The sequence below is a fragment of the Hippocampus bargibanti genome, linkage group LG11 (genome assembly GCF_051943395.1).
Source record: "Hippocampus bargibanti isolate YZ-2025 linkage group LG11, ASM5194339v1, whole genome shotgun sequence".
In the NCBI taxonomy this organism is placed as follows: domain Eukaryota; kingdom Metazoa; phylum Chordata; class Actinopteri; order Syngnathiformes; family Syngnathidae; genus Hippocampus; species Hippocampus bargibanti.
Window position 1 is genome coordinate 601841 of NC_142744.1, and position 26953 is coordinate 628793.

General features: G+C 43.5%; 1 protein-coding gene across 1 annotated transcript in view; it reads right to left on the reverse strand.

Annotated features, from left to right (window-relative positions):
- The window catches only part of myo10 (myosin X), a 46251-nt gene that overhangs the window by 6786 nt on the left and 12512 nt on the right, over window positions 1–26953 (reverse strand). Inside the window, exons 3-33 of the mRNA XM_089008066.1 lie at window positions 24591–24746; window positions 20322–20509; window positions 18520–18654; window positions 18297–18421; window positions 17985–17998; window positions 17349–17433; window positions 17091–17194; window positions 15972–16101; window positions 15781–15899; window positions 14718–14864; window positions 14507–14607; window positions 14300–14366; window positions 14099–14191; window positions 13334–13402; window positions 13160–13242; window positions 11868–11976; window positions 11340–11420; window positions 7546–7670; window positions 7352–7466; window positions 6382–6488; window positions 5660–5863; window positions 5200–5239; window positions 3676–4575; window positions 3120–3240; window positions 2266–2509; window positions 2088–2183; window positions 1407–1500; window positions 1260–1315; window positions 1033–1175; window positions 244–450; window positions 22–179 (exon numbers count right to left, since the gene is read on the reverse strand). Of these exons, the coding sequence (XP_088864192.1) occupies window positions 22–179; window positions 244–450; window positions 1033–1175; window positions 1260–1315; window positions 1407–1500; window positions 2088–2183; window positions 2266–2509; window positions 3120–3240; window positions 3676–4575; window positions 5200–5239; window positions 5660–5863; window positions 6382–6488; window positions 7352–7466; window positions 7546–7670; window positions 11340–11420; window positions 11868–11976; window positions 13160–13242; window positions 13334–13402; window positions 14099–14191; window positions 14300–14366; window positions 14507–14607; window positions 14718–14864; window positions 15781–15899; window positions 15972–16101; window positions 17091–17194; window positions 17349–17433; window positions 17985–17998; window positions 18297–18421; window positions 18520–18654; window positions 20322–20509; window positions 24591–24746 (4416 nt within the window). The remainder of the gene's footprint in view (window positions 1–21; window positions 180–243; window positions 451–1032; window positions 1176–1259; window positions 1316–1406; window positions 1501–2087; window positions 2184–2265; window positions 2510–3119; window positions 3241–3675; window positions 4576–5199; window positions 5240–5659; window positions 5864–6381; window positions 6489–7351; window positions 7467–7545; window positions 7671–11339; window positions 11421–11867; window positions 11977–13159; window positions 13243–13333; window positions 13403–14098; window positions 14192–14299; window positions 14367–14506; window positions 14608–14717; window positions 14865–15780; window positions 15900–15971; window positions 16102–17090; window positions 17195–17348; window positions 17434–17984; window positions 17999–18296; window positions 18422–18519; window positions 18655–20321; window positions 20510–24590; window positions 24747–26953) is intronic.

Consider the following 26953-nt stretch of genomic DNA (forward strand, 5'->3'; position numbering starts at 1 on the left):
GAACAAGAAGCACATCTTGACCTTGATCTGCAGGATGAGCTGCTGGGTGGGCGTGTCGATGGGCGCCTTGGCATCAATGACGTTCTGGACGGCGGCCGCCCAGCGAGTGGCCTCGTTGAGGAGTTTGAAGTAGAGGCGGTACGAGTGCTTGCGACCGTAGACCATCACGTTCCAGTAGCCTGAAAGGCCAAAAAAAGTCAGAAGGCGGCGTCGGCGAAGGAGGAGGCGGAGTCTGAGGCCCACCGGTGTCTTTGAAGACTCTGTCGTCGGGCGGCGCCACCGAGCACAAACTGTTGAGCACCAGCGTGCCCAACTTGAGCGCGCTGCGCTCGGAGCTCTTGTAGTAGTCCAGAGAATTGTGGGTCAGCAGGAACCAGCGCTTCTTTAGCTTCAGGGAGGCTTTGCCGCCGGCGTTGGCCGCGCCGCTCGTCATCTCCTTGTGGAGCCAACCTGACGCGGGGCGGAAAACAACGTCAGAAAATCACACGGGACCCTCCGCATCCTGCCCACCACCTTTTCCAGCGACTCCCCTAAATCAGGCGCTACCAAATCCAGCAGACATTAAAACAGCGTCTTGCCCAGTCGTCATTAACTGTAGAGTGCCTCCATTGTTCGTCTAATGATACTAGTGCAGCGTGTTATAGCTGTCTAGCTAGCTACATCTAATCACTATCTAGCTGGCTGGCTATCTAGCTGGCTATATAGCTATATATAGTTGCTATATAGGTATCCGTTGGCTAACGATTGGCTAGCTAGCTAGTTTTCTATCTATTTGAGTTACTTCTGTGTTGAGTGAACGCTGGCGCGTGTGGCTGCCGCTGCTCACCCACAGAAAAAAATATCCTGTGACTGTAAAGTGACCTTGAGAGTTTTGAAAGGTGCTTACAAATGAAATTTATTATTATTGTTATTAATATTACATTGACCATAATGGGAAGCATAGTTTTGGTTTGCGAACAAATCCGTTTTTTTTTTAAAAGCTTTCTGGAACGGATTACGGTCAAAATGCGGGGCGGGGCAGGGCGGGGCTACCTCGTATGATGAACTCCTGTCCGTGGACTCGGGCGTCCCCCTTGTTGCGCTGCAGCAGCGTGATCCAGTGGTGCATCTCCTCGGGGGTGTCGGCGTTGCAGTGCAGGACTCGGTTGGCCGTGATGATCACAAACGAGTTGGGCCTGCGTTGGCCACGCCCCCCGCCCCCCGTGAGTGACCGACGGACTTTGGAACCGGGACGGCGGCGCTCAAAGCGGCGTTTTTACCTCTCCGGATTGTCCGAAGCGCACGCCGAGTCGATGGTCCCCACGTCCAGAGTCCCCTGAAGGACGGAAGGCATTTGGGAGGTGATCACGCCGTCACCGAAGAAGACGTCCGCGGAGGACGGCCATGTTTTTTTTTTTTAGACTCACCACGGCGTTCTGCGGGTTAGCCTGCTCGTCGTGCATCTCGCCGATTTCCTGCTCGGTGGAACCGTGGACTTGACTCAGCACGCTGAACCATTGGCTGGAAGAGCGGGGAACGGTGTCAAAAGCACCGGTGTCAAAGTCAAGGCATGGGGGCCAAATCTGGCCCGCTGCATCATTTTATTCGTCCCGCCAGAGCAAATCAAACTTGTGAAATTCAATGCTCATCTATCAAGCTAGCTAGCGCTAGCACGATTGCTGATTGAGACCAAAATGATGTTGATAATGCAGCCACGATGACTGTAGCTAGCGACCGCGCTAGCTAGCATCATCGTGGCTGCATTATCAACATCCTTCAGCACGATTGACGATTGGGACCAAAATGATGTTGATAATGTAGCCACGATGACGCTAGCTAGCGACCGCACCAGCTAGCGACCACGCCAGCTAGCGACCACGCTAGCTAGCGATCGCGCTAGCTAGCGTAATCGTGGCTAAATTATCAGCATCCCTAAGCACGATTCACGATTTGGACCAAAATGATGTTGATAATGCAGCCACGATGACGCTAGCTAGCTAGTGGCCGCTCTAGCTAGCGTCATCGTGGCTGCATTGTCAACATCATTTTGGTCCGAATCATCGATCAGGATGATTGACATGACCCAAAGTCCAGCCCCGCCCCCGTACCTGGCGTCTTCAGCCGTCTCCGCCACCAAGTGGTACGTCCTCTCCGGCATGACGATATTGATGCCGTTCTCCTTGTTAGCGTTATCGATCACTTCGCTACAACAATTTAAAAAAACTCTCAAATTGTGTCTTGGAGCCCAGAAACCAAGTGTTCTGGATTTGTTGCGGTTCGACTCACTTGGCGGCGTGCATGTCCAGCACTCCTTTGAGCTTGTCCTCGCCGTCGTTTTCAAAATACATGAGTTTGCTTTGGCGGAGGACGAACCAGCGCCGCTTCCAGTTTCGGCGTGACAGCGTGGACGATCCGCCTCCTTTCTTGTGAAGCCAACCTTGCTTGAGCGCTTCCTGTTTGGCGCGGAACCACAGGAAGGTCTCGTCCTTCAGCACGCACCAGCGCCGCTTCCACGTGTTCATCAGGCCGCCTGCGGGGCGGCGACAAAGAGCTTGAGGAACTCGTCTCGCGATCGAGACGTTACTGTGATACCTCGGATACATTGCTACATGTGGCTAAGGTTGGTTCTGTGTTGTCTAAGCAACGGTCTCAGGCAATAGAAGAGGTTGGAAAACTTCTGTTGATTTGGATGAATGAAAAGCAGCTAGCAGGGGACAGTGAGAGTGAGGGTATTATCGCCCAGAAAGCACGGCAACTTCACTCGGATATCAAGAAGCAACTACATCAACGACCATCACAAAGGTCAATAAAACAACTTTTTTTATAAAGAACAGTTTATTTCTTTCATTACAATGCAATAGAACAGTTATTATACATAAAATAAAGTATATTTTGTGTAGTTTTAAGGCTTATTTAGTCAAAAATGATGTTTTATGGGGACCTGGGAACGGATTATTCTCTTTTTAATGGTTTCTTATGGGAAAGAAATGTTTGGAAGACGAACTTTATACCTTACACACATTTTCTGTGACCCAATTAAGTCCGGGAGCTTAGGTATCACTGTATTTGGCAAAAAAAAAAAATCAGAGCATCGCCCGATTTGGGCCCACATGAGGTCCGAAGACGAGGCCCGGACGTACCTTTGATGTGCAGGAAGCTGTGGAAGTAGGGCAGCGTGACGCAACTGTAGACGGAGTCTCGGCGGTACGAGAGCTCGTCGTCGGTATCCAATCTTTCAAAGTCATCTTCGCTGTCTTCAAACTGACACCAGGAGAAAAAAAAACACAAAGAGAAGCGGAAAAATTCTTAGTTTGAACGCACTTGGGGGGAGCAGAGGACTACGCCCTGCGGCTACTTTGATTACTTCTATTGTCCTGCCTGAGTATGGGGTCTACGACTGGCCTGATTGCCCCATCTAGCTAGCTAGATAACTAGCTAGCTAGCCAGATATAACGGCGGGCGGCCTGGTTGTTGAGTGGTTAGCACGCCGGGTTCACAATGCAGAGGTTGTGAGTTCAAGACCTCCATGTATGGAGTTTGCATGTTCTCCACCGGGCCCACGTGGGTTTTCTCCGGGTCCCCCGGTTTCCTCCCACGTTGGAAAATGTCCCTAGGTGTGAGCGCAGATGTTTTGTTTGTCTCTGCGACTGTCTGGCGACCGGTTCAGGGTGTCAAAGTGCCGCAACGAGGACGCACCGAGGACTGCGGACCCTCCGAGCCGAAGCGGTAGGCCCCGGAGCTGTTGTAGGTTCCCGAGGAACCCCGGCAGTCGCTGCGAGGGTACGAGAAGGCCAGGCTACCGCTAGACGCGATCGCGCCTTGGTCGTAGTCGTCCCGATCGTAGTCGGAATCCTCATCCGGCGGGATCAGCTCGCAGGGCGTCTCCAGGGCTCCGACGGCGAGCGGCGGGAGGACGGCGGCGGGCGTCAAGGGAGGGACGACGGCGTCGTTAGCGTACGGGTCCTCCTCGGAGGAATCGTCGCTGGTTCGGATCCCGCTGGTGCGCTGGCCGTCCGAGTGTCCGTGTTCGCTAGGATTGGGCGAGTCCTTGAAGGCCTCGTCGTCCGCCCCGAAGCCTTCGTCCACGTCCTCGTCCTCCTTCTCAGCGTCGCCGTCCACGGTTAGCGAGCTCTCAATGTTCCGGACGCACTCGTCGATCTCGTCAAAGTTGAGCGACTGCAGGAAGTTCTGCGCCGCCTTGCAGGCCTCGTCCTCCAGACGCTTCAGTTCCTGGTCCCGTAGCAGCTGGAGACGGAGCAGCGATGCCTCGGTCAGAGACAGTTCCTGACGTTCCTTCTTCATCTGCAGGCATTGGATCTCACGCTCCAGGCGGAGGATCTCCTCCACCTGAGATGCCTCCTGAGGGCGGATCGCTTGGTCATCATCTTCCTCCTCTGCTTCCAAGGGGTCTGAAGACACCTTCTTCCGTGTCTCAGAAGACTCGTTCGAGGCCTCAAAGAAGATCTTTGGGGTGTCTGAAGACCCATCCAAGGTCTGTTCGGACGTCTTGATGGTTTCCGATGGCTGGTGGGGTTTGGGCCGTAGGAGAGCGGCCAGTTCTTCAGCTCGACGCAGCTCCTCCTGCCTTCTGGATGCCTGGAGATCACAAGAGACTCTCAGGACAAAATCCGGCAGAAAATTTGGGAATGTCGAAGAATAACACTCGCGCTCGAGGACGAATATCATCAGGGAGAAGGAGGCTCTCTGAAGTCAACAATAATGACGGTTATTATAATAATAATAATCCATTTCATTTATAAGCGCCTTTCAAAACTCTGAAGGACACTTTTCAGTCACAGGATCCGGTTTTCTGTGGGTGAGCAGCGGCAGCCACACGCACCAGCGTTCACTCAACTGGGAATAACTCAAATAGATAGAAAGCTAGCTATTAGATAGCCAACTAGACAGCTAGCTATATAGCTAATAGATAGCTAGTTATCTAATAGATAGCTAATAGATCGCTAGCTAGCAAGCTATTATGTAGTATTTTTTGTTGTTGTTTTGCCTTCAAGATGGCGCGGCGAGTGGCTGCCTTCACAGCAGCTCCTATATTTTGTTTTTCTACTTCTTTCTTTCCTGTCCTCTTCCTTTGCTGCCGTGAAGTGTAAATTTGTACACTGCGAGAGTAATTAAAGGCCAATCTAATCCAATCCAATATGCAGACATACATACAGAGATGTGATCATATTTCAAACAGGCCTCATTTGTGAATTTCGCTACCTCTTGAGCAAGTCGTTCCTCCTCAAGCCGTCGTCTCTCCCTGTAAAAAACAAAACGCAAATCGTCAGATGATTTGTCAGAACTCTTTTTTTTTTAAAATACATTTTTTGGCGCAATTTATAGTTAGTTTTTTTTGTTGACTTGTTTGCTGACACTAACAAGATGGCTGCCGACAAAATGGCACTCCTTTTTGAAGGTGTCTGACGTTTTGCTTCTCATCCAAGAGGCTTCGTCAGCGAACCAAAATTTGTTGATATATATATATATATATACATACACACTACTACTGTCCAGAGGTGGCCAAAGCTACCAGCAAATTTTAGTTAGCTGACGAAGCCTCTCGGATGAGAAGCGACGCCTTCAAAAAAGTACAGATGACGGCTGAAGAATCCTTTTCATCGATGGACCACTCCTGTATGCTAACGAAAGTTGACAATTGGCGCTGGGGGTGCGAACCAACCTCTCCTCTTCCTCCAGCCTCCTCTTCCTCGCCCGGTTCTCGTCCAGCATGCGCCCCACAAGTCGCCGGGCCATGTGACCTCGCAGGTGCGTCTGCAGCGTGAGCGCCGCCCAGCGGAACAGCAGGAACTTCCTGCGGCAGTGGAAGGCGCGGTAGCTCTTCTGGATCACCAGTACGCAGCGCAACAGCCGTCGGTACTGCTTCCTGCACGCAAACAAAGAGGAGCGGGTGACTGCTCCAGATTGGCGGACTAGTTTTCCACACCCCCTTTGATTGCAGACGTGGTTTGTTATCGAGTGGAGTACTTTTGCTATTATGGGAGAGAAAAAGACAGGCTCGTGTTCGGCCGAAGAGGAAACATAAGAAAAATTTCTGTTGATTTGGATGAATGAAAAGCAGCTAGCAGAGGACAGCGTCAGTGAGGGTATTATTACCATGACGTCGCTGATCTACTTCTATTTCTTTCATTACAATCCAACAGAACATTTATTATACATGAAATAAGGTGTATTTTGTGTAGTTTTAAGGCTTACTTAGTAGAAAATTATGTTTTTATGGGGACCCAGGAACGGATTATTCTCATTTTAATGGTTTCTTATGGGAAATAAATGTTTGGAAGACAAACTTTTCGCTTTACACACACTTTCTGGGAAGAAGGGGAGCGTACAAGCGCGACGTGGACGGACGGGGGGACGGCGTCCACGGTTTTTGGTCTGGCCTACCTGGCCACGTATCCGGCCACGTGCGCCCGGATAATCATGGCGGCTCGGAGCACCGCCACCTCGCGTTGCTTCTCCAGACGATGCTCCAGGCCTTCCCTGAGGAACACCTGAAAAAAAAAACAACCTTTCACATCACGCTGCTGCGTATGAATTTGTCACATTCAACGGCTAGCAAAAGTCTCGACGCACTCTTAATGTATCGGATTTTTGTGATGAAGAAAAAAAAAAAAAAAAAAAAAAAAAAAAAAAAAAAAAAAAAGACCTCTGTCAATGTTTTTACCAAACACAAGCGCTGGTCAGACCTCAACCCAAAAGTCAATGTTTTTACCTTCCACAATGGGGCAGCATTTGCCTTTTGTCCATGTTCAACTCAACCCAAAAGTAACTTTTATTATTATTATTATTATCATTTATATATTATAATATTTATAATATATATATATATATATATATTATATAATATTTATAATATATATATATATATATATATATATATATATATATATATATATATATATATATATATATATATATATATATATATATATATATATATATATATATAAATATATAATATATTTATATATTATTATCATTTGCTAGCTGTTTTCTATCTATTAGCTATCTGCCTATGTAGCTAGCTATTCACTATCTAGCTGGCTGGCTATCTAGCTTTCTATCTATTTGACTTACTTTCGGGTTGAGTGAACGCTGGCGCGTGCGGCCACTTATAAATGAAATATATATTATTATTATTATTATTATTAAAAAGTGCGGTGTAATTGACTACAAGTCCACTAGAGGGTAGCATTAGCCAGGAAAATAAGAAGGGCCTGCGAGAAGGCCTTCGGTCAAGCAACTGTTTTTTTTTTTTTGCACATCGTCAGGCACTTTAATGAGTTAATCATAACTCAATCAACAGTTTGATCAATGATTAAAATCAATATTTGTTCCAGCCGATGCGGCTTACCTTGGTCTTCCCCATTTGCCAATCAGCGCCACTTTGGTCGTAGCGTTGCAGAAGGTCCACGCAGCGCTCCCTGGCCTCGTTGGACGACCAATCATTTTGCATCAGAACTTTGTATCTGAAGAAGGAGGAGACAAAAAAAGTCGGTCGCCGGTCCGAGTGGGACGCGCAGAAACCCGAAACCCGAAAGCACCCACCGGCAGCAGAACTCCTGGAAAGGTCGGCGGACGGGAAAACCAGCGCGTCGGATCTTCACCGTCTCCAACATGCCCGAATATCTCAGCTGGTTGAGGACCACGGCCGGGTCGAAGAAGTCGGGCATCTGCACGGTCAAACGTGTCATGCTTCTTCAGATGCTTTTGCTAAATCTTGAACTTCACAAAGTTGACGCCAAAAGCACCCAAGTCTAACTTCTCAAGAAATCCAGTTGAGGTGAAAAGTGTGCATCCCAAAAATTTATTTCCAATAGGAAACCATTCAAATGATAATAATCCGTTCCCAGGTCCCCATAAAACATAATTTTCTACTTTTCTAAGCCTTAAGACTACACAAACTATACCTCATTTTATGTATAATAAATGTGCCATGGTATTATAATTAAAGAAATAAACTGTACTGTATAATAAAGTGATTTTATTGACCTTTGTGATGGTCGTTGATGGCTTGATGGAATGGACTGGCCGCTTTCCTCAGCATGAAACACTTGATGAGGAACGTAACCTTCTTCTTTCACCATCTTGAGGAATGATCCCTTGGAGTTGCTTTCTCTGTGATCATTTTACCTAGTTCCTCATCAATTGTGTTCTGTTGAGCTAGGTTGATCGCTTTTTGCATCAAGTGTACAGATGGCTTATAACTAACAAAGTTGAAACAAGTCCAAATATATATGAAAATATTAATAATACATTTACATTTACAAGTGCCATTGTAGCGTGGAGAAGAGAGGGCGCCACTTTGCTGGGAGCTCCTGTCAATCTCAGTGGGCGTGGGAGGGCGCCCGGGGGGCTCTCCAAATGTGAGGTGGCTTTCATTCCCATTGTAACGCCGCCCCCCCGACCTCCTTGATCACAAAACGTTGCTTCAATGTTAGCCCTTTAAGAAGCAGGGCTCATTAGCATAAGATCATTTGCATACGGCAAGCGCACAAAGACGAGCGCTGTCCGGAAATGGCGCATCCTGGCGACTTGTCGGCTTTCTCGCTTTGATCCGAAAACGCTGGGAAACGGCCTTTTAACAGCGATCGGTGACAAAGAGGTTCGTTGTCATAAAAATCCATAGCCAATACTCTGCTATCTGTCATTCTTTCTCTTCAAAATTGGCAATTGAAAATGAAACCGTAAAACGTATTTTTTTTCCATTCACTTCAGCAATAATAATAATAATAATAATAATAATAATAGTACAGTGATACCTCAGTTTACGAACTCTTGAGCTCGCGAACTTTTCGCCAAACGAACATTAAATTAGCAAGAATATAATCTAGCATAGTCTAGTTTTCGGCGGAAGAACTAAGCCTCACAGCGCCACGGTGGCTGACGGACTAGTTTTCGTCACCCCCTTACTTTCAGTGCAGACGTGGTTTGTTATCAAGTGGAGTACTTTTGCTATTATGGGACCGAAAAAGGCTAGTCATAAGACAAAGAGGACACAAAAGAAAATTTTGGTCGAGGAGAAGAAGGAGATCATCGAAAAAGACCAACCAGGTGTGCGTTGGTGTGACTTAGCATCCCAGTACCAGTACGCTAAGTTGACCATTGCTACATGGGGCTAAGGGTGTTTATGTGTTGTCTAAACAACGGTCTCAGGCAAAAGAAGAGGTTGAAAAACTTCTGTTGATGTGGATGAACGAAAAACGGCTCGCAGGGGACAGTGTGAGTGAGGGTATTATCGCCCAGAAAGCATGACAACTTCACTCGCATATCATCAAGAGGACCATCACAAAGGTCAATAAAACGACTTGATTGTACAGTACAGTTTATTTCTTTCATTACAATACAATAGAACATTTATTAAATATAAAATAAGGTATATTTAGTGTAGTTTCCAAGATTATTTAGTAGAAAACTCTGTTTTATGGGGACCTGGGAACGGATTATTCTCATTTGAATGGTTTCTTATGGGAAATAAATGTTTGGAAGACGAACTTTTCACGTTACACACACTTTCTGGGAACCAATGACGTTCGTAAGCTGACGTATCATTGTAATGACTCCCGTGAGATCCTTTCAAATGAGCCCAATTTATACGCGCCACGTCAACAACTGACACCACGTGAGGCAAATCGCAGTCAACTTTGGAACATGCTACATACATGCAATCGAGGACAATTTAACATCACCTATGATGCTCTCAACTCCAAACATCAGCTAATGGCAACAATTCACGCAACAGCATCATTCCACTGCGCTATAAATACAAAAACACACACACACACGGCAACCGGGCTCACCATTGCATCTTGACTCCGAATCCAGCGGCGACAAAAAAGACGGCAAAGTTCCCGGCGAAAACGCACAATTCTGCCTCATAGGAGGCGCACACACACACACACAAATACACACACACATACACACACACACACGCATGCACACACATTGAGCTAACAAAGGCTTTGAAACGCTTCCTCTGTGTGGAGATGGGAGGTCTGCGGTTGCCATGGCGACCCGTCTCCTGCTGAGGCTCATTTGCGCCGAACACTTGTAGGGCTTGACGTGTGTGTGTGTGTGTGTGTGTGTGTGTGTGTGTGTGTGTGTGTGTGTGTGTGTGTGTGTGTGTGTGTGTGTGTGTGTGTGTGTGTGTGTGTGTGCGTGTGTGCGTGTGCATGCATTCAAAGAGTCTTGAGGGGGGTTTGGTTGACTAGCGTTTGCTCAATACAAAATCATTCATCATCTGATTTGACGGAACAAATATCGAGTTTATTAAATCCAGTGTTGACTTCAGGGACAAACTGAGCGTTAATCTAGCCATCAATGATGTGTTAATTTATTCTTTTTAACCTTTCTGAACATTTCCCTAAAAAGAAAATGACTGACGTGACTTTTTTCTGCCAGTATTTTGAGCCCCTGAGCTTTAGCTTGGACGTCACTTCTTTCATATATTGCGCAACGGATGATTGAAAAACACGTAAAGTGATAACCTCAGTTTACGAACTTAATTGTTTCGCAGAAAGTTTGTGTAAGGTGAAAGGTTTGTCTTCCAAACATTTATTTCCCATTAGAAACCATTAAAATGAAAATAATCCATTCCCAGGTCCCCATAAAACATTTTTTTACGAAATAAGCCTTAAAACTACACCAAATATACCTTATTTTATGTATAATAAATGTGCTATTGCCATTAAATAAATAAACAGTACAGTATAATAAGGTTTTTTTTTGACCTTTGTGATGGTCGTTGTTGGATGTCGTTGCCACTCTCCAAGTGAAGTTGCCGCGACAATACCCTCACTCACATTGTCCCCTGCTAGCTGCTTTTCATTAATCCAAATCAACAAAAGTTTTCCAACCTCTTCTATTGCCTGAGACCGTTGCTTAGACAGCACGGAAACACCCTTAGCCACACGTAGCAATGGTCAATTTAGCGTATAGTACTGGGACGTTAAGTCACACAAACGCACACCTCGTTGATGTTTTTCGATGATCTCCTTCTTCTGCTCGACTGTCATTTTCTTTTGTGGGGTCTTTTTTGGTCCCGTTATAGCAAAAGTACTCAACTCGATAACAAACCACATCTGCACTCAAAGAAGGTGGGTGTGGAAAACTAGTCCACTGTGCGGTTTGGTTTGTCCGCTGAAAACTAGTTTGTCAGCCAAGACTATATGGTCGCGAATTTAACGTTCGTGAGGCGAGACGTTCATGAGCTAAAGCATTCGCAAGCTGAGGTATCACTGTATTACCTCAAACTTCAAAATAAAAGCCTTTCAGATAAACTTGTCAGAAAAATCAATCCAAAACGCGCAAGGTGGTCACGGTGAAGCTTCCGTCACACTCACCTTGTTTGTGTTTGGCTTGATGCATCGGATGAAGAACGGGTTGGAGGAGTTCAGTGTTGCCATGAGGGAGTGCAAAGAGTCCTGGAAAAAAAAACAACACAAGACCTGAGTTGCATGTGTCTTTGTCGATACAGGTAACATCCGACTTACGACCAGCGCCAGTTACGACCACCATTACTTATGACCACGACCGGCAGACCCCTTTTTTGTTTTATTCTACGCCTGGCACCGCAACACGCGAGCAGCCGGCAACGCGTACTACAATTTTGGCCAGCCAGCATGTCACATTACTCGCACAGAAATCTACTGCGTGACTACACACAATACAGTAGTTATACAGTGCAGATACCATCTCCTGCGTGTGTGTCTGGCGACCTCTTCTGGCCGTTAGCGAGAGAGCAGGCAAAGTATAACATTTATAAATGAACTGTACAGTTGTATGGATTTTGACTTACGACCGTTTTGTGGGAACGGAACTCGGTGGTAAAGCAAAGCATGCGCGTGTGTTTCAGGGTGGGGGTCGCAGACCTTAAAGTGCGAGCTAACGGTGGGTCTTCGGTGCTTGCAGCTGCTCTTCAGCGTGTCCTGCTTGTTGCGACTCGGTACGTGTTCAAAAAGGTCGTACACAAAATCCAACCTGATGGACAGAAAGCATGTGTGATCAAAACATATGTTGGAAATATATATATATATATATTTTGCAGAAAAACATATTTTTGGGGCAGGCATTGTGGCACTTAAAATGCTAGATTTGCTTTTGCGGGCCGAATAAAATGAGGTGGCGGGCCAGATTTGGCCCCCGGGCCTTGACTTGGACACCGAGTTGAAATACAGTGTGCAGTCAACGACCACACGAATATATGAATGAATATATTAACTCATTAACTCATTCACTGCCGGACGATGTGCACAAATGTGTCCACTCGAGTGCCAGGGTTTTTGTCATTGTCACTTGATTTCCAGGATTCACAGATTATTGACTTTTAGGATGACATAAACATTCAATTCAGCATTAAAAACTCTCTTCATTAGGAAAAAAAAGAGTTAATTCCTAAGTCACATGGGTCTGGAGATATCTGAGTTTGAAATGGGGGCAGATGTACAAAATACAATGCAATTTTGATTGATATAGAGATTTAATAAGAGCTGAAGCTGTAATCAAGCGCTAACATGGACAAAAGGCAAATGCTGCCCCCTTGTGGAAGGGGAAAAATATTGCTAAAGGTCTGACCAGCACCTTATCGGCACCTTGCATAGAATAATAATAAATAATAATAATAGTAATTTCTAAGCGCCTTTCAAAACTCTCAAGGTCACTTTTCAGTCACAGAAGTTTTTCTGTGGGTGAGAAGCGGCAGCCACACGTGCCAACGTTCACTCAACTCGGAATAACTCAAATAGATAGGAAGCTAGCTAGCCAATAGATAGCTATTAGATAGCCAGCTAGACGGCTAGTTATATAGCTAATATATAGCTAGCTAGTAATAGATAGCAAGTAGATAGCCATCTAGATAGGTACGTAGCTAGATAGCTAAGAGATAGCTAGATAGCCAGCCAGATAGCTAATAGATAGCAAATAGCAGCATCAGCCACACGCGCCAGCGTTAACTCAACCCTGAAGCAACTCAAATAGATAGAAAGTTAGCTAGCTAGCTAATAGATAACCATCTAGAAAGCTATATAGCTATTTGATAGCTAGCTAGATAGCCAGCGAGCTAGGTAGAAGAACCAAAAGCAGAAAAACATTTTTTCTTTTGAATTCCCGAATTAATTTGAAAATGGCAGCGAATGAGTTAACGAAGATGGTGGCGTGTTTTCACCTGCTGTCGCGTAGCATGTTGAGGACGTCGTCTCGGAAAGTGTCTCGGTTCTTCTCCAGAGTTCCCCTCACGTCGTACACCACCTGCACGTCACATGCTCATCAGCCATTCTGATTGGTTAGCAGCATTTGAATTGGCGGTGATGAAGGCGGCGGCGGCGGCGGTGGCGGTTACCTCTCCTGCGTAATGTCGAACTCCAAAGTAGTGAACGGCGACGCGGGGCTTCACGTAAAACGGATTTTTCTGCAACGATAAAACAACATACGTCACACCTCGGCTTACAAACATTACATTTGCGAGCATATAGTCTTGGCTAACTAACTAACTCGTTTTCGGCAGATCAACACCAAACCACACGGTCGAACAGCGCCACGGTGGTTGGCGGACTAGTTTTTGTCACCGACTTTCTTTCACTGACTTTCACTACGCTCGATGGAGTCAGTTGACACTTTTAAACAAACATTTAAAGACTTTTTTTTAATTTAAACAGGTGTTTGATTAACTGTTATGTTTTTGTGCTTGCATATTTTCCACTTGCTTTTTTTGTATCGTTTTGTATCTTGCGAAGCATTTTGTGAAAAGTGCAATATAAATAAAGCTTACTTCCTAAATAAAACGACTTGATTATATAGTACAGTTTATTTCTTGAATAACAATCCCATAGCACATTTATTATACATAAAATAAGGAATATTTTGTGTAGTTTTAAGGCTTATTTAGTAGAAAATTATGTTTTATGAAGACCTGGGAACAGATTATTCTCATTTTAATGGTTTCCTATGGGAAATTAATTTTTGGGATAGACACTTTTCGCCAAGGTATCACTGTACTTTTATATGAAAATAGAAAATATCACTTTGGCGGAAAAAACCTGCGAAATAGCGGACGTCTGGGATCCCTTAGTTAGTGTGCCATTTGGCTTTTTTTTTTTTTTTTTACCGAGTGCTGACTGTGCAGTTTCTCCAGGAGCGTGTCGTCCGTGGCTTTGGGGAAGTGACTTTCCTCGTTCATCAGGGCCAAGAGGCCCAGTTTCTGTGGAAAGTCCACAACGTCAACATCCTTCTCTCCTCTTGCTTGCCACACGTCCCTCAAAACAAAACAACAACAAAAAAAAAACAAAAAAAAAAACAACTCACTCACCTTCTCGATCAAGTCCAAACACTCGCCGTTGTCCATCCAGTTGATGTTAGCCCACACTAAACCTTCCCTGCAAGAGGTCAGAGGTCAGGACCATTTGCACAATTTGTTCATCGTATGCGACGATTATCGTCGATCTGTAGGTTGCGGTCGTAAGTACGTGTGGTCGTAACTCGAGCCAGTCGCAAGTCAGATGTTCCCTGTACTTACTTGTTGTACTCCAATTGCTCCAGAGAGAAAATATGCTTGTTGAAATATTCCTGAAGCTTCTCATTTGCATAGTTGATGTTGAACTGCTCAAAGTGGTTGACCTGCAATGGCAAACACAAAAACACACGTCAACAATCTTCATTTGAAAAATACAATCAAATTAAAAAAACAAAACAAAACTATGAATAAATCGTCCATGATGTATTTCTACCTCAAAGTTTTCGAATCCAAAGATGTCAAGAATGCTGATGGACTTGAAGTCGTCTTTGCCTCTGATGCGATCGTTGAGCTTGCGGATGATCCAGTTGAAACACTGGGAATAAAGTGCCATGGCCATGGAGTCCCTCGAGTCCACCGCCTGCAGGAAAAGGGGAAAAGGAGGCTTTTACTATCACTTCAAATTCCACAATTCATTTCTTCACTTTCTTCGGATATCATCAAGAGGCAACCTGGAATTTCATCGTCCATTGACAAGGACCATCACAAAGGTCAATAAAACGACTTTATTAAACAGTACAGTTTATTTCTTTCATTACAATCCAATAGCACATTTTTTATATATAAAACACATGATATTTTGTGTAGTTTTAAGGCTTATTTAGTAGAAATGGATGTTTTATGGGGACCTGGGAACGAATTATTCTCATTTTAATGGTTTCTTATGGGAAATAAATTTTTGGAAGACACACTTTTCACCTTACACACACTTTCTGGGAACAAATTATGTTTGTGAGCTGAGGCATCACTGTACAGGCAAACCTGGGTTTTGGACCATAATCTGTTCCAGAAATCAGTTTGAAAACAGATTTGCTCAAGAACAGAAACATTTCCCGTTATAATCAATATCTTCTGTAATTTATATATATATATATTTTTTTTATCGTGATTGAACAATACACGCCTGCTCGCCATGGAACGCTACATCGGGATAATGCGTCCGTCAAGATGAAACGCGACACCAGGAAGTGACTTCTGAGGAAGCGGATGGGAGGCGAGTGGTGCCTTCAGGTGCGCTCAGTTTATTTGAGAATCCATTTTGGGTTGTAAACCGAGGCATAAAAAAAACTGACATTTTTGGTGGAAAACACACACGGCAGGACAATCCACGTTTGACTGTTGTTGACCAAAAAAAGTCAATTTGCTCATTGAGTAATTTGCATATTGATAAATGAGTAATGAGCATCATTAGCATAATAAATGTACAGTCGATGCACTTGACTTTTCCTGAAGAGTTCGTACGAATGAAAGACGGCTGTTGATCTGGTTGCCCTGACCTGCTCGACGGTGAGAGGTGTGGAGATCTCCTCCCCCCTGAGGATCATGGACCTGTGCGTGAGAACCTCGGCCAGCTGATCCGGGTTCAGGCCCAGAAGCTCCGCCGTCCGATTCAGAGCTGTCAATCAAACATCGCAAGAAGAAGAATGAGGAGGAGGAGGAGGAGGAGGAGGAACGTGGGAAGACCTACCGGACTTAGACGTGATCTGCGCCCCTCCGGCCGTCATGAAGTCGATGTTGCCGGCGTGGAGGATCCCCGCCAGGAGTCGCAAGATCTCGCCGATGTTCTCCTGGGTGAACTGCATGGTCCGCATGGCGTACTGGACAACACGCAAACGCTAAGCAACTTGCGTGTCACGTCAACGTGTCGCATTGCAGGCAAATGTGATGGCAATCATTACAAAAGCTTTTTCAATCCAAATCTGCACAAACTGATTGATACTCATTGACCGCTTTCTTCCAAACATTTACCACAACTTAAAAAAAAAAAGAAACAAACAACTACAAAAATACCTAAATACAGTGATACCTCAGCTTACAAACTTAATTGGTTCCCAGAAAGTGTGTGTAAGGTGAAACGTTCGTGTTCCAAACACTTATTTCCCATACGCAACCATTAAAATGAAAATAATCCGTTCCCAGGTCCCCATAAAACATCATTTTCTACAAAATAAACCTTAAAACTACACGGAATATACCTTATTTTATGTATAATAAATATGCTATTGGATTGTAATGAAAGGAAATAAACTGTACAGTATAATAAAGTGATTTTTTCCGGCATCCTAACTGTCAAGTCAGCTCGCAAATTTAATGTTCGTGAGGCGAAACGTTCGTGAGCTAAAGTGTTCGTAAGCTGAGGTATCACTGTAATAGTATTAATATTAATACATTTCATTTCTAAGCACCTTTCAAAACTTTTTTGAAGTTTTTCTGTGGGTGAGCAGCGGCAGCCATACGCGCCAGCGTTCACTCAACCTGGAAGTAACTCAAATAGAAAACTATCTAGCTAGCTATATAGCTAATACATAGCCAGCTAGATAGCCGGCCAGGAAGCTAGATAGAAAATAGCCAGCTAGCAAGAAGCCAGCTAGATAGCTGGAAGTAACTCAAATAGATAGAAAGCTAGCTAGCTAGCTAAGAGTTAGCTCATAGTCACTCAACCCGGAAGTAACTCAAATAGATAGAAAGCTAGCTAGCTAGCTAGCTAAGAGATAGCTAACAATATGAATCATGTGAATGATGCAGCAGCTGTAAAGCCCAAATGAACATCTGTATGTTGCCGTGGCGACAGAGTCGAAAGGCTCACCAGAACCTCTTGAAAAGTGCCTTTGTCATTGATTGCGTTAACGGGGGGTCCGCCGGACCGGGTCAGGTAATGGTACGTGCAAGACGGGCTCAAACCCAAACACTCTGCAACACAACGACGACAACAACAACGAGACAAATGATTTGACGCCATTGATTGGCTTGGATGATGGAATTTTAGAGATTCTTTTGGGGTAATCAGAGAAGGGAGCGTCGAGGCAAATGTGGTGAAAAAATGTTGACATCGGAGTTGACTGACCTGTCTGCTGTTGGTCGGCGCCGGCGAGTAAAGCGTAGAAGATGTGATAATTCCTCTCGCCCGCGTTCTGACGGACGACTCGGTTCTACAGAACACAAAAAGCAAAAGAAGGTTCCAATCAAACATCGTCCTCCATTATCATTATTATTGTTATTAAGGTTTTACTTTATTCTTGACTTTCATTCCTTTTTTTCTGTTTGAGTTTTTAATTTGAGGAATTCAGTTGTTTAGTTATAATAGAATTGTAAAAAATTCTATTAAGATCTATATTTTTAATATTAACTCATTCGCTGCCAGATGGACAAGAACGTGTCCACTCCAGTGCCAGGGTTTTTGTCATAGTCACTCGAATTTTAGTACCCGCAGACTATTGACTTTTAGGACTACATAAAGATTCCATACAGCGTTAGAAACCTTAGATTCTCTTCTTTCATCGGGAAAATAAAGTTAATTCCTAAATTATATAGGTCTGGAGTTATGTGAGCTTGAAATGGGGGCGGATGTACAATATTGCAATGCAATTTTGATTGATATAGCGCTTTAACGACAGCTAAAGTTGATCCTGTGACTGTAAAGTGACCTTGAGAGCTTAGAAATGAAATGTATTGTTATTATTATGATTAAAATAATCCTCACCTTCTCCAAGAGGTCTGACGTCAAATGAAGTTTCAGTCAAGGTTCATAAAAATAATCCCAGTGGATGTTTGACAATGTGCATTTCAAGACAAACAACGCTGAAAAAGACGAATTGCCGGTTAGCTAAGCTAAATTCCCCCATAAAATCAGTTACACTTGAAAATCTTCCATGAAGCTAATGCGCATGTTTTTATAACATGGAATGGAAAGCGTCCGCGGGAGATCCAATAAACTTGTCATCGGCATTGGGCCGGATTAGCATCGTGGCTAATTAGCATTGGCCGATCGGGGGTTTGCGTCAAATGAGGATACAGTCGACGATGCGTCCTCCTTGGATGTTTCCCTTTTGGTTGAAATGCAGCTGAACGAACTTGCCGAAACGGCTGGAGTTGTTGTTGTAGACCGTCTGCGCGTTACCAAACGCCTCCATGACGGGACTGGCGGCAAACGCAAGCCATGGCAACGCAGTTCATCAATGGAAATGCATCGGCGTGAAAATAATCATCATCATCATCATCGTCGTCGTGAGACCGACCCGCTCTCCAGTAAAGCCTCCTCGACGCGCGACGTCTTCTCCTTCGACGACACTTCGAGCGAATGTTGGCTCATGGCCGACAAGAACTTCAGAATGAGTTTGGTGCTTTCGGTCTTGCCGGCGCCGCTTTCACCGCTAAAAGAAGAAGAAGAAGAAGAAAGAAAATGGAGTTAAACAAATACTGCACATAATACACGACGGAGAAATCAAATTCATTATTATTATTACTATTACTATTACATTATTACTATGATTAGTACTATTATTATTATTATTATTTATTAGTACTATTATTATTATTACTATTATTATTTATTATTATTTATATTTTTTTAGTATTTGTATTTTTATTATTTTTATTATTGTTATTATTTTTACCATTTTTTAGTTGTATTATTTGTATTATTACTATTATTGTATTATTTTTATTATTACTATTATCATTACTATTATTATTACTATTTTTTATTGTTATTGTTACTATTATTATTATGACCATTATTTTTAATTTGTATTATTTGTATTATTACTATTATTGTATTGTTTTTATTATTACTATTATGATTATTTTTTATTGTTATTGTTGTTATTGTTATTATTATTATTATTAGTTTTTTTATGATTTTTATTTTTATTTCATTTTTTATGATTTTTATTTTTATTTTATTTTTATATTTTTAGTAGTAGGTTAGCACACCGGCTTCACAGTGCAGAGGTTCCCGTATTTGCATGTTTACATTTTTACTCCGGGTATCCGGTTTTTATTTTTGCATTTGACCACTCCAAATTGTCCCTAGGTGTGAGTGTGAGAGTGACTGTTGTATGTTTTGTGTGCCCTGCGATTGGCTGGCAATCAATTCAGGGTGTCCCCCGCCTCGTGCCCGAAGACAGCTGAGATAGGCTCCAGCAACCCCCGCGACCCTAATGAGGAATAAGCGGTACGGAAAATGAGATGAGATGAGATGAGAGATAATTTGTATTATTTTTATTCTTATTATTACACGATAGAAGTTGAAAAGGACGGCTGTGACGATGTCGTTTTCAACGAGGCAGTACCGTTTCGTCCGCAAGATGGCGACAAAGACAAGGAGAAAAAGTCTTGCCAGCTGGGCTGGACGACTTAGTTGGCTCAATTCAAATCAACTCCCTTTTAAAAACAGAAAGTTAACTCAAGTAGCAGTCAAATCTGGGTTTTCAATCAGAATCACTTCCAGAAACCATTTATAAACATTTTATAAACACAGATACATTCTGATAAAAGCTGGCATTCTAGCTAGCTATCTATTAGTTATCTGGCTGGCGACCTAGCTGGCTACCCAACTAGCTGTCCATTTGCTATCTATTTGCTGTCTATTAGCTATGTAGCTTGATATCTATTAGCTACCAAGCTGGCTACCTAGCTAGCTATTAGCTATCTGGCCGGCTACCTAGCTAGCTATTTGTTTGCTGTCTATCAGCTACCTAGCTGGCTACCCAGTTTGCTATCTATTTGCTATGCATTTGTGTCTATTAGCTATCTGGTGATATAGCTAGCTATTTATTAGCTATCTATCTAGCTATTTATCTATTGGCTAGCTATCAGCTAGCTAGTTAGCTGCTCACCCACAGTAAAATTGATCCTGTGACTGTAAAGTGACCTTGGGGGTTTCAAAAGGCGCTTATAAAATAAATGTATTCTCATTATTATTATCATATAGCTCGTTGAAGTCTTCTGACGGCGAGATCGCTTGACTTTCTCATCCCAAAGTGGAGATGTTCAAGTGTGAAAAGGTGGCTTTGGCGTACTAGCGCGCGGTTCCCACCTGATGAGCACGCACTGGTTGCGCAGCCTCCTCCAAAGTGCGCGGTAGCACTCGTTAGCCACGGCGAAGATGTGCGGCGGGATCTGGCCCAGATGGTGACGACTGTACAATTCCACCGCGCTGCGCTCATACAAGCCGGCCAGCGGTTGGTAGGGGTTCACCGCCGCCAGGATTGAACCGATGTATGTCTAGGAGGCACGTAATAAAGCACAGGTGTCAAAGTTGAGCCTCGGGGGCTAAATCTGGCCAGCAGCATCATTTAATTCGGCCCGCAAAAGCAAATCAACCTTGTGAAATTCCGTGCTCATCTAGCTAGCTAGCGATTGAGCTAGCTAGTTAGCTCGCGATCAAGCGAGCTAGATAGCTCTCTTTCTATTAAGCTAGCTGGCTAATCCATTACATCACAGGTGTCAAAGACAAGGCCCGCGGGCTAAATCTGGCCCGCCGCATCATTTTATTCGGCCCGCAAAAGCAAATCAAACTTGTGAAATTCCGTGCTCATCTAGCGAGCTAGCTAAATTGAGCTAGCTAGCTAGCGATCAAGCTAGTTAGCTCTATTTCTATTCAGCTAGCTGGCTAATTTCTTACATCATGTTGTCAAAGTCGAGGCCCGGGGGCTAAATCTAGCCCGCCACATTATTTTATTCGGCCCGACAAAGCAAATGAAACTTGTAAAATTCTATGACGCTTGCTAAAGTACGAATCAAAATGTCAAATTGTCCCAAGTAAAGCACAAAAAAAGAAGTCAAGATGGCGCCCGAGTCGGCAGCTCCAAAGAGCCTCGCTATTTAGCTTGTTTGCTTTCTTTGGTCAAATTTTTGCACATGTCTGGCAATCAATGAGTTAATTAAGCAGCAGGCAAGGAATATTCTGGGTTGAAAAAAGTTCCCGATTTATTTATCTACCTATCCAGCTATCTAGCTAGCTATCTCGCTAGCTAGCTATTTGCTATCTATTTGCTATCTAGCTCCCTGGCCGGCTATCTCGCTAGATATCTATTGGCTTTAGCTATTTAGCTGGCTGACTGGCCAGCTATCTATCTAGCTAGCTATTAGCTATCTATTGGCTAGCTTTTTCTATCTATTTGAGTTACTTCCGGGTTGAGTGAACGCTGGCGCACGTGGCTGGCGCTGCTCACCCACAGAGAAATGTATCCTGTGACTGTAAAGTGACCTTGAGCGTTTTGAAAGGCGCTTATAAATGAAATGGATTATTATTATTATTATTATTATAAAGTCTCGTTATATCGATATTCATTATTATAACCGGGACTATCGATATTACAATAACGAGACTTTACTGTGTTTACAAGCTCCTCCAGTGAATATTTTCATAATAATAATAATAATACATTACATTTGTAATATACAATACATTTCATTTGTAAGCGCCTTACTCTCAAGGTCACTTTACAGTCATAATAAAAGTTCTTCTTTGTGTGAGCAGCGGCAGCCACACGCGGCAGCGTTTGCGAGACTCGGAAGTCACTCAAATAGATATAAAGTGAGCTAGCTAGCTAGCTAACAGATAGTTAATAGATAGATAGAAACAAGCCAGATAAACCCAAAAATGCTGCTCTGTGGCTCTGATGAAAGAACAAAATGGGCCACGTAAAGCCCGCGGGCCATACATTGCACACCAATACCGCAACGTTTTTTTCAAGAGCGATTTCAAGCTGGATGTATGCAACTTTGATGACAGATGACCTGACGCACGCCACCGACATGTTTTTCTCCCTCGCACATCCTCAACTTGCTTTTCAAAGATGTCAACTAAAAAAAAGGAATGTTCTGGAAGGATGCTGACTCGGACAAAAAAAGCCTCAAACCACAAAAGGATTACGATGAAGGGGGTGGGGTCACACCAGTGTGTTGGGATGTGTGCCTTTGTATGACTAGTCTTGTGAGGACCACTTACATTTTCTACCAGACGTCGTGAAGACATTTTTGACGGCCCTCACAAGTTTTTCATTCGAAAGGCTTCTAGAGGGTCTGTTAAAGTTTCACAGAGGTCCTCACAAATCCACCCAACATGATTTTTTGGTGTGTATTTTCATTTCACTCGGATACACACACTTTTTACTCACTGCATGTGTGTCTATGTGTGTGTGCGCGTGGCTCATGAGAGGAAAAAGTTCATACCACAAAAAGTAAAACCATATTTTAACCACATTTACTACAGGGGTGAGGACTTTGAATGTAGCCATTCAGAAACATCACCCCTGCTGTTATTTCAGTTTCAAGTCCACTTTTTATTTCTTTATTTTTTAAAGAAGTTGAAGTGGGAAATGGGCTGACATTTAGTCTTCAAATGGAACACTAGTTCTTCTCTAAACGTATCCGCAACGGTGGTCCTCACCCCTTCTCTGGAGTTATCCGGATCTCACAAAACCCTTGAAACAGGAAGGTGTGTGTGTTCAAAATTTAGAATTGTCAAAAATATAAGATCATGGCTCCTGCAAAACACAATTGCTGACCTTACAGGCTCTAAATATTATTGTCTCTCGAAAAAAAAATAAGGGCCACCTGCTGGTAGTTTTGGCTTGACATGATTCATCAAGTCCCCACAAAGTTGCGAAAAACCTGGAAAAATTAAATCAAGAAATATGCCATTTTAAAGTGATTTCTGAGGGAGAACAGGCTAAAAAAAAGTTTCATCAATACGTTTTTTTATGTTTGAAATTGGGTCAAATCTTTTGCATACCTCGTCCCCACCGTGCAGCAAAAACGTGTATGCGTGTGTGTGTGTGTGTTTGGTTCTGTGATTGTAGCCAGCTGTGATCCCTACTGGGGAGCCTCGTGTATGGATTCCAGTCATACCAGACAACACACACACACACACACACACACACACACACACACACACACACACACACACACACACACACACACACACACACACACACACACACACACCATGGACGTGTTTGCGTGTGTAAAGAACACATGTTTAATGAACACACTGCAAGTAGAAAAGAGGAAAACAGTAGCTGTTTTGGTCGTGGTGACGAATGGATTGTTGGCTCATTTGGATTATTGACATTTTAAGGCTTTTTCCCGTCCACAATTTGACAAAGTTCTCAAGCGTTTGAATAACAACAATGGCCGAGTCTGCCTTGAGTTAGCACCGAAATGGGGGTTGGGTGAAGGCCTTCCCCAAGTGGTTCTCAAACTTTGATCACAGAACACGTCTGGGGAGGAAAAAGTTGTCGCTTCCACACCGCCACCATATTTAAATGACAAAGTGTGTATTCCAAACATTAATTTCCCATAGGAAACCATTAAAATGAGAATAATCCATTCCCAGGTGCCCATAAAACATCATTTTCTACTAAATAAGCCTTAAAGGACAACCGACACCATTTTTTTTGTTTCCTAACTGACATCAGAAAAACGTTTGAAAGCATCTAAAATAGCCAAAAGACGCAGGCTGATATTTTTAGTCAAATGCAAAACACCAATAAAAATGACTTCATGTGGCCCAAAACTGCCACAAAATGAGCTGGGGAGATTCAGAAAGTCCCGCCTCCTTGTTCGCTACATCACGTCATGATACTCCTTCACAAACTGCCTTGCTCCAGAATCAAAACAATGGCTTCAGATTCGGAAAAGATGCTTTCTTGTTACTCATCCAGTTATGAATATGATTCAAATAGTTCAGAAGAGGAAAGCATAAATGTTTGCAATCGATTCAAGAAGTCCTTCCGTCTCATTTTGAGGCATCTGGACTCCAATGTAGCGTCCCAGAAAATGCACAAAATGGCGCCCGAGCTCTGTTGGAAATGGGCTGATTTGTCTGCTGGGAATTTGTGTCAACTAGTATCAAATAGTAGTCTTGGTGCAACCATCGCGTTATTTATGTCGTTTTCCTTCTAATTTCGCCATCAACAGGAAGTTTTCAGACCAAACAAAGTACCCAAAATGCATTGCGTGTCGCTCTCCTGGTCAGTGGCGTTCCAGACGTGACGTCACGTCAGGAATCGTCACCAAATCGAAAACAAGACTTCCTGAATATTCAGCGTGAGTCTTAAAAGGTCAAATATCGCTATATGGGGTGGAATTCTTGTAAAATACGCTCAGTAGAAGTCATTTGAAGCCATTTTACAAATTATGGACACAACTTGTCCAGAGGCGTCGGTTGTCTTTTAAACCTACGCACAATATACCTTATTTTACGTATAATAAATGTGCTATTGTATTCAATGAGATATTTCCGGGAGAAACACGACGCTATGCAAAGGCATCATCCTTTTTTTGCACGCCAACTCACGTAAATGCATCTTTGGCGGTATCGCAGGAAGAGGTTGTGCATGATGGCGCCGTCGTGCAGATCCTCCAAGGCCGCCATGTCCTCAATGCCGTCGCCATCGCCGCGCAAGGGCCGGACTTTGTCGTGCGTCAGTGCGTTTTGCTTGTACGTGTAGACCTGAAACATAAGAAAAGTGGACACCGTCAAGTCGAAAGATAGCTTACTATCTATGTGAGTTATTCCGGGTCAAGTGAATTATTATTATTATTATTATTTAGCTGAAATGTAACTCTTTATGTTAGTTCGGCGTTACTTATCAATGGAAAGATGTCACAGGATAGCGGCAAAGGACTATTTTAGACGATACAAGGCTTCCCAATTGTCTCACACACACTCTCACACACACAGAGTTGGATGACCCACTGTGACTAAACAGTTTGAGGTGACTGCCTGATGAAGAAAGAGACCACTGTCCCAGGAAGCCATCACTCAGAAGCACACACACACACACACACACACACACACACACACACACACACACACACACACACACACGCACGCACACACACACACGCACGCACACACACACGCACGCACACACACACACACACACACACACACACACACGCACACACACACACATTGCTCACATTCCCGTTTGAGTGTCACTGGAGGGAAATTTTTCGGTTCTCGTCAGAGAGAAAACATTTAAAATAATTCAACTTTTGTTTGGGGCCTTCGAATTAGCAAAATCCGATGTTGCCTTCAGGGACAGTCCGAAAGCTTTCATATCTTCAACCTGTTTTATCCATCTGGACGCTGCCTTCAAGGACAAACTGAAATCAGACGTTGTTATTATCTCTCTGTCTAGCCAAGGATTCCTTCAGGGACATCTTTAAATCTTTTTTCCCCTTTTTATATCATGCATTTGTGTCATGTCAGTTTGCGTGTAAAAGTTGCCTTCGGGGACAGTTTGAAATCGCAGTTTTCCCTGTCAACGCCACACCGATTTACGATCAATGTCTCTTGATCAATTTGGGATTGCTTTCAAGGACGGTCAGGATTTCCCATCATCCGTTGGTTTATAATTGTCAAGGGGTTGCTTTCAGGAACAATCTGAAATCACAGATGTTTCTTGCATTTAGCTCTTTGTTACATACCTGTCAACATATTCGTTTTCCTTATATTTTATGTGTTTTTTTAATCATTTCAAATAATGTATAGCGTACTACAACTTTTATACGGGAAAAATATTCAATAAAAATTGTGAAGCGATCTTACAATGAGCATTTTGGCTGAAATTAAGTTGGTCTCAACTGCTGATAGCCAACGACAATCGCTACAATTGTCACGGAAAACTAGCAAAAGTCATCCTTAGTCGCATATATAAAGTGATAACTCAGTTTACGAATTTAATTGGTTCCCAGAAAGTGTGTGCAAGGCAAAAAGTCTGTTCCAGTTTGTGAGCTGAGGTATCACTGTATCTCCTTATTTTCAGATTGTTTTTCTGGAACAATAGCGATCCTACATCTTAGCATGAGCTGGCGCTGCCTTTCCTTGAATTAGCCCTGGTGAAAACGTGACAGGACTTTCTCTTTGAGGTACAAACAACAGCGGTGTTAGCGCGAGTTGATGCGAGGTAGGGCGTAATCCCCCCCCCCCCTACCACCAAAGCCCCTTGTTGTCCAGCCTCTTTGTTTCACGTGGATTTACACCCGTTAGCATCTGTCGCTCAGCTTAGCTCAAGGGGGGCCCCCTTGGCTTTGTTGTATTAGCACCAACGTTAACTTCCACGTCGTTAGCTTGACAAAGTCAGCACTTTTGGCTAGCGCAAACAAAGACTAACACTTTATTATTATGGTTATTATTTTTTTGTTACAGACATTTTATTTGATGTCAACTTAAAGAAAGAAAAATGTGTAGGTTGAAGAGTAGCCCAAAAAGTCAGGTTTTGTTGTCGTGATAATTTCCTAATTAATTGCCGTTCTGGCAAAAGCATTAAAGTTCAAGTGGACAACAACAAAATGGCGGACAATCGTTTCATTATATACGGTAGAGCTCGAGACAGAGACAGACAGAGGGACAGACAGACAGCTAGCGAGAAAGGTAGCCGGACAGCTAGCCAGCTAGCTGGATTACTATTATTATTATTATTATTATTATATAATATCATCATCATTTGCTAGCTATTTGCTATCTATTAGCTACCTGGCTACCTAATTTCTAAGCGCCTTTCAAAACTCCCAAGGTCACTTTACAGTCACAGAATAAGTTTTTCTGCAGGTGAGCAGCGGCAGCCACACGCGCCAGCGTTTACTCAACCCGGATGTAACTCAAATAGATAGAAATCTAGCTAGCTAGCTAATAGATAGTAAATAGATAGC